General features: G+C 51.1%; 1 protein-coding gene across 5 annotated transcripts in view; it reads left to right on the top strand.

Annotated features, from left to right (window-relative positions):
* The window catches only part of Slc67a1 (solute carrier family 67 member 1), a 25,775-nt gene extending 11,884 nt beyond the window's left edge, over positions 1 to 13,891 (top strand). For all 5 annotated transcript variants that reach the window (XM_029479402.2, XM_029479398.2, XM_085841139.1 and 2 more), the window contains 6 exons: positions 5,338 to 5,450; positions 6,264 to 6,371; positions 7,359 to 7,459; positions 11,525 to 11,626; positions 11,873 to 11,993; positions 13,644 to 13,891. In XM_029479402.2, the coding sequence (XP_029335262.2) occupies positions 5,338 to 5,450; positions 6,264 to 6,371; positions 7,359 to 7,459; positions 11,525 to 11,626; positions 11,873 to 11,993; positions 13,644 to 13,831 (733 nt within the window). In that variant the 3' untranslated portion in view covers positions 13,832 to 13,891. The remainder of the gene's footprint in view (positions 1 to 5,337; positions 5,451 to 6,263; positions 6,372 to 7,358; positions 7,460 to 11,524; positions 11,627 to 11,872; positions 11,994 to 13,643) is intronic.

Raw genomic sequence — 13,891 nt, 5'->3', positions numbered from 1 at the left:
AAGATAACAGTGGCCACCTGCAAACCCTCCTGGATACCAAATGGTGTTGTGACCCCTGCGCATAGCCAGTACATACCACACTTTGGTTGCAAAACCTTATCTGGTCCCTGAGGCCTTAGAGCATAGGCCTTTCAAAACCAGGGAGGAGGGGAGTTATTCCTACCCCTGGAGTCTTCAAAGGCCCCTCACCCCTCAAGTCTTCAAAGGCTCCAGGCAAGGTCATTTGGTTGGAGTCCTATGTCACAATGGAGAGGTGGGAAAAGGATCTGGGAGGGAGCCTCAGGCTAGAAAGCACTAGGGTAAGGTGATTGGAAACTTGTTTGGGGGGTTATAAGAGCGTCCCACCTGGAGGATTTTTGTTTTCAGATATATCTTAGCCACAGGGCTTGAGTGCTTGGCACATACAGGGCAGGTGATGCAGGTGAGTTTCTCACTGAGCCCCAGGCTGGGTGTTCAATGGTGCTCTGGAGTCCCCTGCCCCACTTCTTATGAAAGACACCATATGCACACTCTCCTCTGAGTTACGAAAGAGAAAATGTGTAGCTGAAGGCCTTGAGTCACACCTGCATGCTAGCTCCTGGCACCAAGGACCTTGGCTCTACAGTCCCCTCTCAGAGCCTCGAAGACATTGGGCAGGGGTCCAGAGTGGTGAGGAAGGAATTACCATTCTAGAACACAGCAGGAACCCAGATCAGGTTGGGCAGAGTCTAGGCCAGGCAGAGGGCTGTGGCCACCCTCAGCGTTTAAGACAGGCCCTGGAGAACAGAGCAGTGACTATTGTTTGCTGAGCTATGGCCGCAGTGCCAGAAGCCCCTAGAGCCTGACATATCAGTGTGGGTAGCCAGGGGTACCGTAGGAAAAGTCAGGGGTACCGTAGGAAGTCAGGGGTACTGTAGGAAGCCAGGAATAGACAGGGCTCTGGTCCAACCTTCATTTGCAACGGAGGAAATGCAGTTGGGTGGCCAGGGCAAAGATGGGAAGTTTCCATTGGAGGACTCCAGTTCTCTGACAGAGATATCCATATGTCTACACATTCAGTTTCCACCTGTTCAGGGGATGGAAAGAAGGGAACCAGGGGCAATGAGAGGCTGAGCTGATGTCCTTGAAGTCTTGGCTCAACTTAGAAAGAAGAATAAATAAAATGAGCCAAGTATGATGGCAAATGCTTTTATATTTATATTTTTATTTTTGTTTGTTTGTTTGTTTTCGATGTAGCCTTGGCTAGCCTCAAACTCACAGAGATCCACCTGTCTCTGCCTCTTCACCACTATGCCCGGCTGGTACATGCCTTTAATTCCAGCACTTGGGAGGCAAAAGCAGGCAGATCTCTGTGAGTTTTAGGCCAGCCAGGGCTACATAGCAAGACCATGCCTCAAAAGAAAGAAGAAAGAAAGAAAGAAAGAAAGAAAGAAAGAAAGAAAGAAAGAAAGAAAGAAAGAAAGAAAGAAAGAAAGAAAGAGAGAGAGAGAGAGAGAGAGAGAGAGAGGAAGGAAGGAAGGAAGGAAGAAAGAAAGAAAGAAAGAAAGAAAGAAAGAAAGAAAGAAAGAAAGAAAGAAAGAAAGAAAGAAAGAAAGAAAGAAAGAAAGAAAGAGAGAGAGAGGACCTGGGTTAAATTCCCAGCTACCACATGGCAGCTCACAACTGTGACTCCAGTTCCAGGGGATCTAACACCCTCGCACAGACATGCATACAGGCAAAACAGCATGAAATAAAAATAAATTAATCATAAAAAGGGGGGCTGGATAGAAGCGCATGTCTTTAATCTTAGCACTCTGCAGGCAGGGGCCAGCCTAGTCTATAGTGTGAGTTCCAGGACAGCCAGAGCTACGCAGAAACCCTGTCTTAAAAAAGAGAAAAGAAAGGAGAGGAGAAGAGAGAGGAGGGGAGGGGAATGGAAAAGAAAGAAAAAGAAGGAGAGAGAGAGAGAGAGAGAGAGAGAGAGAGAGAGAGAGAGAGAGAGAGAGAGAGAAGAGGTAGAAAATGAAGCACAAAGAGCATCCTGTGCAGTGTGGCCTTGCACCTGTGCAAGTCAAAAGGAGGGACCATGAGGGAAGCTTGCTGAGTTACATTCTGAGGTGCAATGATCTCAAGGCCCCGGAGCAGTGTCACAATACCCCACAATCTTGAAAACCCTAGGGTTCAACTACTCTACAATTTTACTTCTTTTTTAGGAAAAAAAATGTAAGATGTAATTTTATCCAGGCAAGGTAGTGCGTGTCTTAAGCAGGTGAGAGAAATAGGTGGCTCTCTACAAGTCTGAAGCCTGCTGGGTCTACACAGCAAGTACTACACCAGCCAGGGCTGTAGCCCTGGAATTCAGAAATCTGCCTGCCTCTATCTCCTGAGTACAATTATTTATTTTTATTTGTGTATTGATGCCACGAGTGAGTGTGAAGCCAAAGGAATTAGAGAACGGTGTCCTGTCCCCTGGAGCTAGAGTTTTAGGCAATTGTGATCTGCCTGATTTGGGTGCTTAAAATTATACTTAAATCCTCTGAGAAAGCAATAAGGACTGGACTCTTAACTGCTGAGACAGCTCTCCAGCCCCCGACATTTTTGTATTACATTGTGTTTGTTTATCTGTCTGTCTGTCTGTCTGTCTGTCTGTCTGTCTTGCGCTCTCTCTCTCTCTCTCTCTCTCTCTCTCTCTCTGTGTGTGTGTGTGTGTGTGTGTGTGTGTGTGTGTGTGTGTGTGTGACAGAGAGGGAGAGAGAGAGAGAGAGAACAGGAGTGAGCATGTACTAAGGTGTGCTTGTCAAGGTCAGAGGACAACTCGCAGGAGGTTCTCTCATTCTCACATGTGGGGTCTGAAGCCTAAACTCCAGGTGCCTTTACTCTCTGAACCACCTCACTGGCTCTGGGGTTCACTTCCCAGGCCCCAGTACTGGGGATTGAACTCAGGGCCTTGCATACTCTAGGCAAGAACATTAGCAGTGAGCCACACAGCCCCACCTCCAGTGCTGGCTTTCCTTCTTGCCTGTGCTTTCAGTGTTCTGTGTTTGTGGAGCCCTGAACCCTGAGACAGTGGCTACCAGCTTTCATGGGCAGCAGTCTATTCAGGCTCTGGGAGACTTGTAGGCTTAGGTTCTCCTTAGACCCAGGACCTGCATTTCCAGGGAAGTACTGGCCTTTAGGTTTGCTGGCCACCACTCAGAAGACAGAATCTGAGAAGGCACTTATTACAGACCCTCGCTGGTCTTGTTTCCTGAAATAGCATTGTGGGTGCCCACCTGCCCCTGAGAGCTTCGAGAGCATCTAATTAAAAAGGCAAGTTTTAGGGCCAGAGAGATGGCTCGGCGGTTAAGAGCATTGACTGCTCTTCCAGAAGTCCTGAGTTCAATTCCCAGCAACCACATGGTGGCTCATAACCGTCTGTAATAGAATCTGATGCTCTGTTCCGGTATGTCTGAAAATCAGCTACACTATACTCATATAAATATAATAAATAAATCTTTAAAAGAAGAAGGAGGAAGCTGGGCGTGGTGGCGCACTCGGGAGGCAGAGGCAGGCAGATTTCTGAGTTTGAGGCCAGCCTGATCTACAAAGTGAGTTCCAGGATAGCCAGGGCTATACAGAGAAACCCTGTCTCAAAAACAAAAAAACAAAAAAACAAAAAAAGGAGGAGGAGGAGGAGGGGGAAGAGGAGGAGGAGGGGGAAGAGGAGGAGGAGGGGGAAGAGGAGGAGAAGGAAGAAGAAGAGGAAGAGGAAGAAGAGGAGGAGGAGGAAGAGGGGGAGGAGGAGGAGGAAGAGGACGGGGGGGGGGGGCAGAGAGGAAAGTTTTATCCCCACCTAGCCAGGCCTCATGCAGTGTTGGTGGGGCTTAGAGACCAGCAGCCAAAAGAAAGGCCTCTGAAGTGAGCCACTGGGAAGGGTGTTCCTTCAAATATCAGCCATCACTTCTTGCCAGACCTTTGGGCAGAAAGAGGTCTCACTCTGAGGTCTAGGAAGGGGTCCACTGAGGAACAAAAACAACCAGCACGAGATGTCCAATTGCCCTGGGTGGGTAGGGAAACACCCAAGAGAGATGTGTCAGCCCCACACCAAAGAGAGCTATTGAGATCCGGTCTCTGTTAATGGCCCTGATAGTTTCCTTGTTACCTCCTGCCTACAGATGTACATCAGAATTATTGCAAAGCTACCTGTGTATGCCTGTGTGTTTGAATATGGTGTGCCTCTGGGTGAGAGAGACATGCTCTGTATTGGTAAGCACATGTCTGTGTGTGCATGTGCCCATGTACACACACTACTGGCTTTGATTGAGGAGGAGTGCAGGCAGCTTGAACTGGTCTTCTTTGGTAGCTTAAGAGCTTTTCCAAGGCCCTGACTTGTACTCACGTCTGTTCAGAAGCCTGAGCAGGGCCAGTGTGGGATGCTGCCGAGGTCTGGGGCAGTACTTTGGCAGTCTGTGTGAACAACTGCTCAAATTCACCTGCTAGACCTTCAGTGCAAGGTCCAGCCTAGGTCTATCTGCTCATGAGGTCCAGAGTCTAAACATTTGGTAAAGAGTACCGTGCTGAAACTAGGAACTGGCTGGGGGAAAGGGCCCATGCAGTGCTTAGGAGCTCACGCATCTAAGAAGGAAAGAGTGTTACAGGCTAGGGTCCTTGGCTAGCCTAGAGAAATCCCCACTCAGAGGACAGGTTGAGCTGGGTGCTAGAGGAGACTATGAAGTCTAAAGAACCAGTTCCCAGGTGCCTGTGTTTCCCAGAGGGGCAGGTTCTACTGGGCGTATTGGGTTGTTCCATGACTCCTAGCAAGGCACCAAGGGGACAGCGGCACTCTGGCAGGCAGGAGGGTTTCCTACAAAATCATTTACTAGGGGCCTGAGACACAGAACCCACCCCCCACCCCAGTCCTGGCATGCCCTGCCTCCTAGAGGTATGGACAAGGGTCTTTTGAAGGAAGAAAGGCGATTTCTTAGAGACTACCAAGTGCCCAGCGTGTCCTCACTTGGAGAGGACAGTGCACCCGGTCTTGGTTCTCTAAAGCCTTCCTCAGGGATACCCACAAGCCTATCTGACTCTGAGGAATCTAGGAACCAACTGCACCCTGAGCAAGGCCACTTTACCTCCCTCAGCAGTGCAGTGCAATTCTCTCCGACTCACATACTGCTCCACCCCCCACCCCACCCCACCCCCACCTCCCAGAGCCTGCGGGGCTTGCATGCTGAGGCATCTGCCATTTGCTAAATGTGCTTTAAGGGATCAAGTAGCAGGGACTGAACACCCTTAGTAGGTGAGGTCTTAATTGAGCCAAAGGAGCAAGGTGGGGGTGGGGAGTTGCTTCAGAGAGTATCCATACAACCGCATACCATATGACCCTGGCTGTGTCCTTAGGATCCAGTGTCCTGCCATCCTGGCTTTTGTGGTCACCCTCCTAGGAGCTGTCCTCAGCTTTACCTGTGTCCCTGCTACCACCAAGGAGGCCAGTGTCCAGTCAGCTCCTCAGGGTAAGCCCCACCTGCCCACAACTGGGCCAATGGGCACCACCTTGCCCAAGAAGCTAGCATCCTGGTACCTCTACTGGGGATGGAGGGAAGACCTGACAGACATGGGGTTCAAGGGACTCAAAGAGGGAATGTGATCTCCTCTGCACTTCTTGCTGCTGATTCCTGGTAAGTCAAGCTGAGCACAGTTATGGGAATCAGGCAAGCCAAGGTCCTAAGCAGGGAGACAAGTCTAGAAAAGCCAGGGAATACACAGGAGACACAGCGGGATGGGGTGGCTGCTAGTGTCTGAGGTGCTGAGTGTCCAGAGCCATGTGAGGTTACTGGCTCAGTGGGTGAGAAGGCACAGAGGAAGCAAATATAGGCCAGACTAACTCTTCAGAAGGGTCAGTCACCTCTATGCCTCTGCCCAGTGACTAACATGGAGACTAACCTGGGCAGACTCCTTAGGACAGGAGGTTATAATTCAAGAAGAAAGAGTAGGGCCCCAGGGGACACCTAGGCATAACTGGGAGCCCGTGGCTGAGAGTGTCCTGGGTGTGAAGGTGTGCCTCTCTGACTACTACTGCCTTCCAACTGGGCTGGGAGCCACCGCCCTTATCAAGAAGGCTGAAGATCTAGGAATGCACAGAACTACTTGATGCCAGGTGCATCTTCTCCTGAACACCTGGTTGGCCAGCGTGTGGCCTACTGCCCCACCCTCCAGAGGCTGCGGGAGAAGGCTGCCAAGAGGGTAGTCAGCTCTAAGCATGAGGGACAAGGCTGGAAGCCAGAGCCCCACAACCAGTGTTCTGACTGATATCCCCTGGTGGCCAGGTGGAACCAAGGCCAGTGTATTTGACCTGAAGGCCATCACCCGCCTGCTACTGCTGCCTAGAGTGCTGCCTGTATTCCTGGTCAAGGTAATCTCTGGCTTCCCTTCAGGTGAGTCACACTCCCCCACCCCCACTCGTGTCTACGGTCTGAGATGACCAAGACTGGGGACCCAGGTCTAGGTGATGCTTTGTTCTGCCTGAGTCCTTATTGTCCAGTTACACCTGTGGGGGCTTCCAGCACACCCTGTGGGAACAGGTTTTAGTTATATGCTAGCACAAAGGGAGGAGAAGGGAGTCTGGGTCCTCCCTGCTGTGCTCTGGGTCCCCTTCTGAATTGCTACCGCAGGGCCTCACTCACAGCCCACAGACTCCTCATCATCATTAAGCCTCACCACTCAGGCCTGGATTCCAGGGGTACCACATAGGTCTGAGAGGCACCCAGATTCTGGAGACTCTTGCTCTAACTATCTGATGAAGGAACACAGGACCCCATATACAGTCTGCCCAGCTTTGAATGTGCCATAGTGACACCACTGTTCAGAGACCACCACAGTCTGAAGGTTTTGCTTGTAGTACTGATAATAGAATCCAGAGCTTCACAAAATCCAGGCAAGGGCCCCCACCACTAGTCTATTCTCCTTATCGGCTCAGAGGTACTAAAATCCCACAAATTCGGCTCCTTCCTGACCCGGAAGCTCTGTGGCTGTGAAACACCAGACTGAAACCCCTGGCAGGGCTGGAAGGGGCCACCAAGAAGCTGCTCCCCCTGACAGCTGGGAACGGGTCCACCCATTCAGGCTGTGTATTTCAGCTACAGTGTCTGGAACCTGAGAAACATGCCTCCCCCCACCCCCAACATACATACTTACATGTCAGGGGCCTCTGAGGGCTCCCATGACTCCCTGGGTCTCCATCCTGGCACCTTGTAGCTCACCTGGACTACTTACCAGCAGCCCCCTAGGGAGTCACCTTCTATAGAGTCCCAGGTGATGTTACATGTCCTCACTAGTCAGGCAAGTTCCCTAGCCAGGTCACAGGAGGGAGGTGTGTGCTGCACCAGGGCCTGGCATCACAGCTGGTCTGCTCCTCTACCCAGGACTCTTCTTGGTGATGTTTTCCATCATCTCTATGGACTTCTTCCAGCTGGAGGCTGCACAGTCTGGCTACCTCATGTCCTTCTTCGGGATCCTCCAGATGGTAAGTGGGCATGAGCAGAGAGGACTCGGTTTCTCAGCATCAGCCTCTGGGAGCGGCCACCCTGGCTTCCTCCTTAACCACCTGGGGTGTCTTGTCTTGAGTGACAAAGTACCTGTGGAGAAACACACACACAGAGAGAAAACACTCAGCTCCTGGCTCTCCATCCTACAACATGTCGATCCAGTGCATGCCTCCATGTGGGGCGGTGGACAGGACTTGGAGGGACTGAAGATAGAGAATGGACATCTTATAATGGGATTCTGCCTGGAGTCAGCGTCTGTCCTCCCTAGCTGGGTAACATAGGAAGTTTCCAGGCTCCCTTTCCTTTCTTAGTCAAGTGATACTAACTACAATACATGTCCCATGAGGTGGTTGGGATGTCCTAGGAAGATCCTGGGCCCTCGAGGATTTCCTCAGGAGCAAAGCATAATCATCTAATATGCTATCCTTTTAGGAGCTAGGAGCTTCTGGTTGCTGGGGACTCAGGGGTACCCTTGGGCTAGTTTGAAGTAGGGGGTTGAGTATCCCCTCAGGGCCTCCTAGCTCCAAACCCAAGGCCAACATAGTCAAAGCCAGCTATGGTTCCTATTGGCATTTGACCGACCCTGGGTGGCAGAGACAAGTGGTGATGTGCGGCCCTGGCCCAGTATGGCTTGACTGTCTAACCGCGGGTGCACAGAAGTAGCTATGCTGAGACTAGCAGAGGAAGGGGTCCAGATTACTCTGGAAGCTTAGTGGCATTCCTGACACCTCTGGGACATCTGTTCCCTGAGCATCTGTCCATGCCCAGAGCTGGCCTACTCCCTGGCCAACCCCCCTAACCAAGGACAAGAAAAGTCTCTAATCTGCACCAGCAAGAAATGACACACTGTTGAAGATAAAAAGAAATAAACAAAACCCACAATACTGACCCATGGCTAAGCAGACCTTCGTTCAAGATGGATTGCTTGCTGGGAATATAGCTTAGTGGGTAGAATGCCTGTCTACCATGTGCAAAGCCTGCGTTCCATCCCCAGCACCTCATAAACCAGGCATGGTGCTGCAAGCCTGTGATTCCCAACCCTCAGGAGACAGAGGCAGGAGAGCATCAGAAGCTCAAAGCCATCCTTTATTTACTACATAGCAATTTTTAGTCTAGATTGAGCTACAAAATACCCTTACTCAAAAATGAATGAATGAATGAATGAATGAATGAATGAATGAGCTGCTTGTCACTTGCTTGCAGCCAGACCACATGAGCCTGTACTCATTTGAAGTCCAAGCCCTTGGAGACCTTTGGGGACAGACTCTTCTAGGATCTATGGTTATGGTCACCTGAGACTGTGGCACATTAGTGTGGTACTCTAGGATTGTCGCAGAGGTTTCGAAAGAAGAGTATGGCTTAGGAACCTGGCACAAGGCAGGGGAGGGAGGGGGAGCAGAAGAGCAGGTATCAGAGCTCTGGGCCCTAAGACCAGCAAGGAGTGGGTAGACTTGTGCCGTTGAAAAGAGGGTAAGACTGAGAGCCAGGCATGTCCCAAGTACATCGGGATGTCCCAACCATATCACCAAATTATCTGAGAAGAAGAAAGATGCCATTCAAGCCATATCATGCCTACTTCATATGCTCCTACAGGTTCCCAGAGTATGGGGGACTCTGGGGAGTGGCATACAGGGAGTCCTAAGGTATGGGATCAGGATCATGGCACCAGCAGGTTTGCAGAAACCCCTCCCTCCTTGGTTTTTTGTTTGTTTGTTTTTTGTTTTTTGTTTTGTTTTGTTTGTTTGTTTTTTAAGCCTGGGTTTCTCTTTGTATAGCCCTGACCTGACTGTCCTGAAACTCACTCTGTAGACCATGCTGACCTCAAATTCAGATATCCACCTGCCTCTGCCTCCCAAGTGCTGGGATTAAAGACATGCACCATCACTGCCCAGCTAGCAGACCATATCTCTTAAGGACCCCTCAAGAGAGACTCCTATGGTACCCCTGATACCCCATTGTCACCCGCTGCTATTCTAGGATGCTAGCCATTCAGAGGGCGCTGAGGTGGGGACAGTGCGGTGCTACTAGGATAGCAAATAAGATCCTGAGTAAGAAAGAGAAAAAGGGGAAGAACACAGGTAGAAGAAACAGCAAGGAATGGAGGAGTGGGTGATGGGTGGGTTAGGGTCAGGGATGTGAGCTCCATGGGGACAAAGACCCTGGGAGGACCACACAAGGTTTTGGTGACATTTACAGGGAAGGGTAGCCTGCTGGTCTACTGGGAATAGTAGGGAGTCTGAGTAAAGGAGCAGGGACTATAGGCTTTAGCTGCTTGGTAGAGGGGTAGCAGCAGCAACTGCCTTGGTTAGGTGACTGGGCATGTGACAAGCCAGAGGGTACAGTTGGGAGGACTGAGGGAAAGTGGCCCTTCTTGACTGGCTGACTAACTCACTGTTTTGTGAGATAACGGTGAGGTTCGCACGGCGTCTAGAAGCTTATTTTCAACTTAATGGGGAAGTTGAGACTGGGGCGGTTAGTCAGGATGTAGGTCCAAGTGGCTGAGGCCAGTATTAAATGCTTCCATAAAACCAGTCTAGAGAGGATTTGTTTTTCTAAGACATTGATGGTTCTGTAAGAAGCAACCAGGTTCTGCCCAGCATAAGTAGTGGTTGTAGCTGGACCGGTTTGGGCTCTAGAAGCCTGGGTCCAACCCCCATGAACCTTGACAACCACACTGGCCCTAGCAGCCTGACAGCACCTTGTTCTGACTTTATTCAATCCTGTCCTTTGGGCCCACACACTTCCTTCTCCCATAGAAACAGACACTTCCTATCTGAGAAAGGAGATAGGGAACCTCACCAGGGCTACCTGGCCTGCTGAGTCACGTCTCTGGTGTCCCTGAGTCTCGCTCTCTTTTCTTTCCTTTTTTTTTTTTTTTTTTTTTTTTTTCTTTTTTGAGAGGAACCTTTGCTCTGTGATCTTGTGGCTTTCTAGGAACCACGTGGCTCAGCATTTCAGTGCCTGCTGGGGGTGGAGGGACTCTCAAGGGATGCATATGGTGAGGGTCACCTAGCCACCAGTCCAGAAGTCCCCTTCCCTTGAAGGAAGGTATTATCAGAATTGTCAGTGTCAGAGCTAACGAAGGTCCTGGAGCCCTAACAACTTTGGCTCAGCTGCTTATCCTCAGTAGGTTGGCTAAAGAGTTAAAAGCAGAGAGAGGAGAGTCATTCAGTGCGACCACAGCGGGAAGAGGAACAAAGAGGTTCAATGACCCTCTTGTTTATCTTTGGGTCCAGAGATGAGGATCAGGCTTAAACAGAGGGCAGGAGGAGTGCAGAGCTAAGAGTCCTGGTCAGGGTGTGGTCCTGCCCAGCACTGACCCATCACTATCTCAGCTCCAGTCTCTCCTGCAAGGTGGTCTGACACATTCTCAGAGCTCTGGGGGGGGGGTCTCTAAGAGACAAACTCCCCTCTGTCTGGCTCCAGACTTCAGCCTTTCCCTCCCCAGCGTGAGACTCTTGGGGCAATTCCAATGCCTTGGGGTCTGTTGCTTCAGTGGTCTGGTTGCCAAAGAGAGGCTCACATGTGTCTCTTTTGGATATTGTCTCTCCTTCCAGAACTCTTTCAGAAGACAGGCCAAGGTCTATCTATACCAGTGGTTCTTCGTCTTCCTAAGTTTGTGACCCTTTAATTTAGTTCCTTATGTTGTAGTGACCCCCAACTATAAAACTATTTTCATTGTTAGCCAGTCAGTGGTGGCACATGCCTTTAATCATGGCACTTGGGAAGCAGAGACAGGCTGGTTGCTGAGTTCGAGGTTAACCTGGTCTACAGAGTGTGTTCCAGGGTAGCCAAGGCTACACAGAGAAACCCTGTCTCAAACAAACAAACAAACAAACAAACAAACAAAATTTTTTCTTGATACTTCATAGCTGTAATTTTGCTACTGTTATAAACTGTAATGTAAATATCTGTGTTTTTCAATGGTCTTAGGAGACGCCTTTAAAAGGGTCATTTGACATCCCCCCTCAAAGGGGTTGAAATGCACAGGTTGAGAACTGCTGGTTTAGACTGTCTTTCCCTCCCCACACCACCCTTCCTAGATGATCCAAGGCCTGGTCATTGGGAAGCTGAGCACCCATTTTCCAGAGGAAGCCTTGCTGCGATCCAGTGTGCTGGTCTTTGCTGTTGTGGGACTGGGCATGGTGAGAGCACACACACACACACACACACACACACACACACACACACAGAGCTGTCTTGTGAAGCAGGTCTCAGACCATCCTCCATCCATGTCTTGTGTGCCCATGTCCCTGGCCTGCCTCAGGCGCTGTCTCTCCTCCCCAGCCCAAACATCTTCCATGGTGGAGCATTGTGGGTGGGACCTCAGGGTGGGCTGCCTTCTAGCTTTGTAACCTGCTCAGCATGGCCCCTGCCCTTTGCTCTGCCAGGCGCTGATGTCCAGTGTGCTCCATTTCTGTTTTCTGATGCCCGGGCTGGTATTCAGTCTCTGTACTCTCAACGTAGTCACAGACAGCATGCTGACCAAGGCTGTGTCCGCTTCAGACACAGGTGAGCCCCAACATCCAAGATTCCTCCCAATAGACTGGGCCAGATAAGATGGGGGTGGCAAGAAAAAAAGTCTTGGCAAAGATCCTGCCCCCTTCCTCTGACAAGTCCAGAGTCAGGCAGGGGCACAGGTTGAGGGCTTCCTGGAGGAGGCATTTGACTTGGCTCTGATCCATTCCAGAATTTCACTAAAAAGAACAGAGTCCAGAGGTTTTGTCCAGGAAGGGGTCAGATGAGCAAAGAAATGGACCTACAGGGGCCACTTAGGAAGACAGCTGGAGCTGGGGTGGTGAAGAGGCCAGACAGGGAGAACAGCAGGAAGACTTCCCAGTCCTTGACAACACAGTGGTCAGAGCTTCCTGAAGAGAGGGTTCGAATCCACACAACCAGGGATGTTTCTGGGCCTGACCTCCAAGGCCGTCTAGGGTAATGGTAGTTACTCCACCAGGGCAGCAGCTCCAAAGGGCTGGAAGAGACATCTCTCCGGAAGGAGGAAGGGGGTGTTAAGACCAGGGGAGTGGAGGGCGGGCCTGACCAGAAGGAACAGGCCAAGCCACCAAGGCCACGTCATGCCCGTGGCACCACCCCTTAGCTTGGGAAGAGCCAGCCTGGTTTACCTGGGAACAGGAGGTGCAGAGGAGGCTGTAATTGCCCTGTCAGTTAATGTCTGCAGGCGAGTGGGCAGTGAGAGAGACTGCGCCTGAGTTTCCCCACAGCAGGCTCTCAGGTGTGGGTGGAGCCTTACAGGCCCTTGTCTTGTTGCCAAGTTTAAAAGCCTGGTCTTGGAAGTCCCTGGCCAGTGAGCAGCAAAGCTTGGTCACCTTCTGGAGCAGGGTGAGGCAGACTGTGACTCCCATCTGGGGATGCGAGGTGAGATGGGTCCTCCGTGTCAGTGACTGAAGTCCTCCACTTACAGTCACTTTAACAAGGTCCTGTGCAGGCATGTCCACAGTAAGAAGCTGACCAGAGGCATGGAGATGTGGGCTCACACGCTCAGGCGAGAACACCGGTGCTCTTAGCTTGGGACATGTACAAATCTCTTTAGCCTGCCCGAAACCCTGCCCCTGCCCTCTGAGAGCCATTGAATCCATAGGAGGATGGTGGAGGGACAAGAAGAGGAAAGGCCATATGAGAGGCAGTAGGGACACCATGCCCAACTAGAATGCCAGCCCTAGAACCCTACAATGGCTCAGGGGATCCTCCCTAGCCAGATTCACTGGCTATCTCAGTACCGTTTGGAGAAAATGTGAGAGCCAGCACACTGGATGTCCTGGGTAGAGTGTAGACTATGCAGATCAGGTCTACACGAACAGGTCTGGAAGGGTGTGGCCTATTCCTAACCTTTGACCCCTCCCCCAGACTCCTCCCCTGCTTAGGAAATAGCTAGAGCTGGAAAGAGGCTCAGCCCCATCCACACAGAGAAACTGACTGACCTTGTGGGAGGAGGAGGATCTGGGGTTGGGATGGAAGGGTGCTGCAGGCGAGGGGCAGCTGTGAGGAGGATGGACGGGCCCTCTGAAAAGTATCTCAAGCCATCTGTGAACAATGTGCAGGGCAGGTTGGGATGGGCAGAAGGCTGGCCTATAGCCAGAAGGTAGGCAGCCTGTCCAGAGACCTGCCCAGGGTCTGATTGCTATTTCCCCTTTCTCCCAGGGACCATGCTGGGCCTCTCTGCATCTGTGCAACCATTGACCCGAACTCTAGGACCCACCCTAGGTGGCCTGCTGTACCGTAGCTATGGTGTCCCCATCTTTGGCCATGTGCAGCTCATGGTGAACTTGCTTGTCCTATTGGTCCTTTGGAAGAAGCCATTGTCCCAGAAGGGAGACAAAGCCCGGTGACCACAAAGCCCAGTGACTTGGCCCAGTCAGGCAATAAACTTAAGAACCTCTTCCTCTTAA

Source organism: Mus caroli, unplaced genomic scaffold (genome assembly GCF_978045245.1).
Source record: "Mus caroli unplaced genomic scaffold, Mus_caroli_1 scaffold_8, whole genome shotgun sequence".
Taxonomy (NCBI): domain Eukaryota; kingdom Metazoa; phylum Chordata; class Mammalia; order Rodentia; family Muridae; genus Mus; species Mus caroli.
The sequence above is the reverse complement of the archived record's forward strand: the minus strand, read 5'-3'. Positions and strand labels throughout refer to the sequence as shown.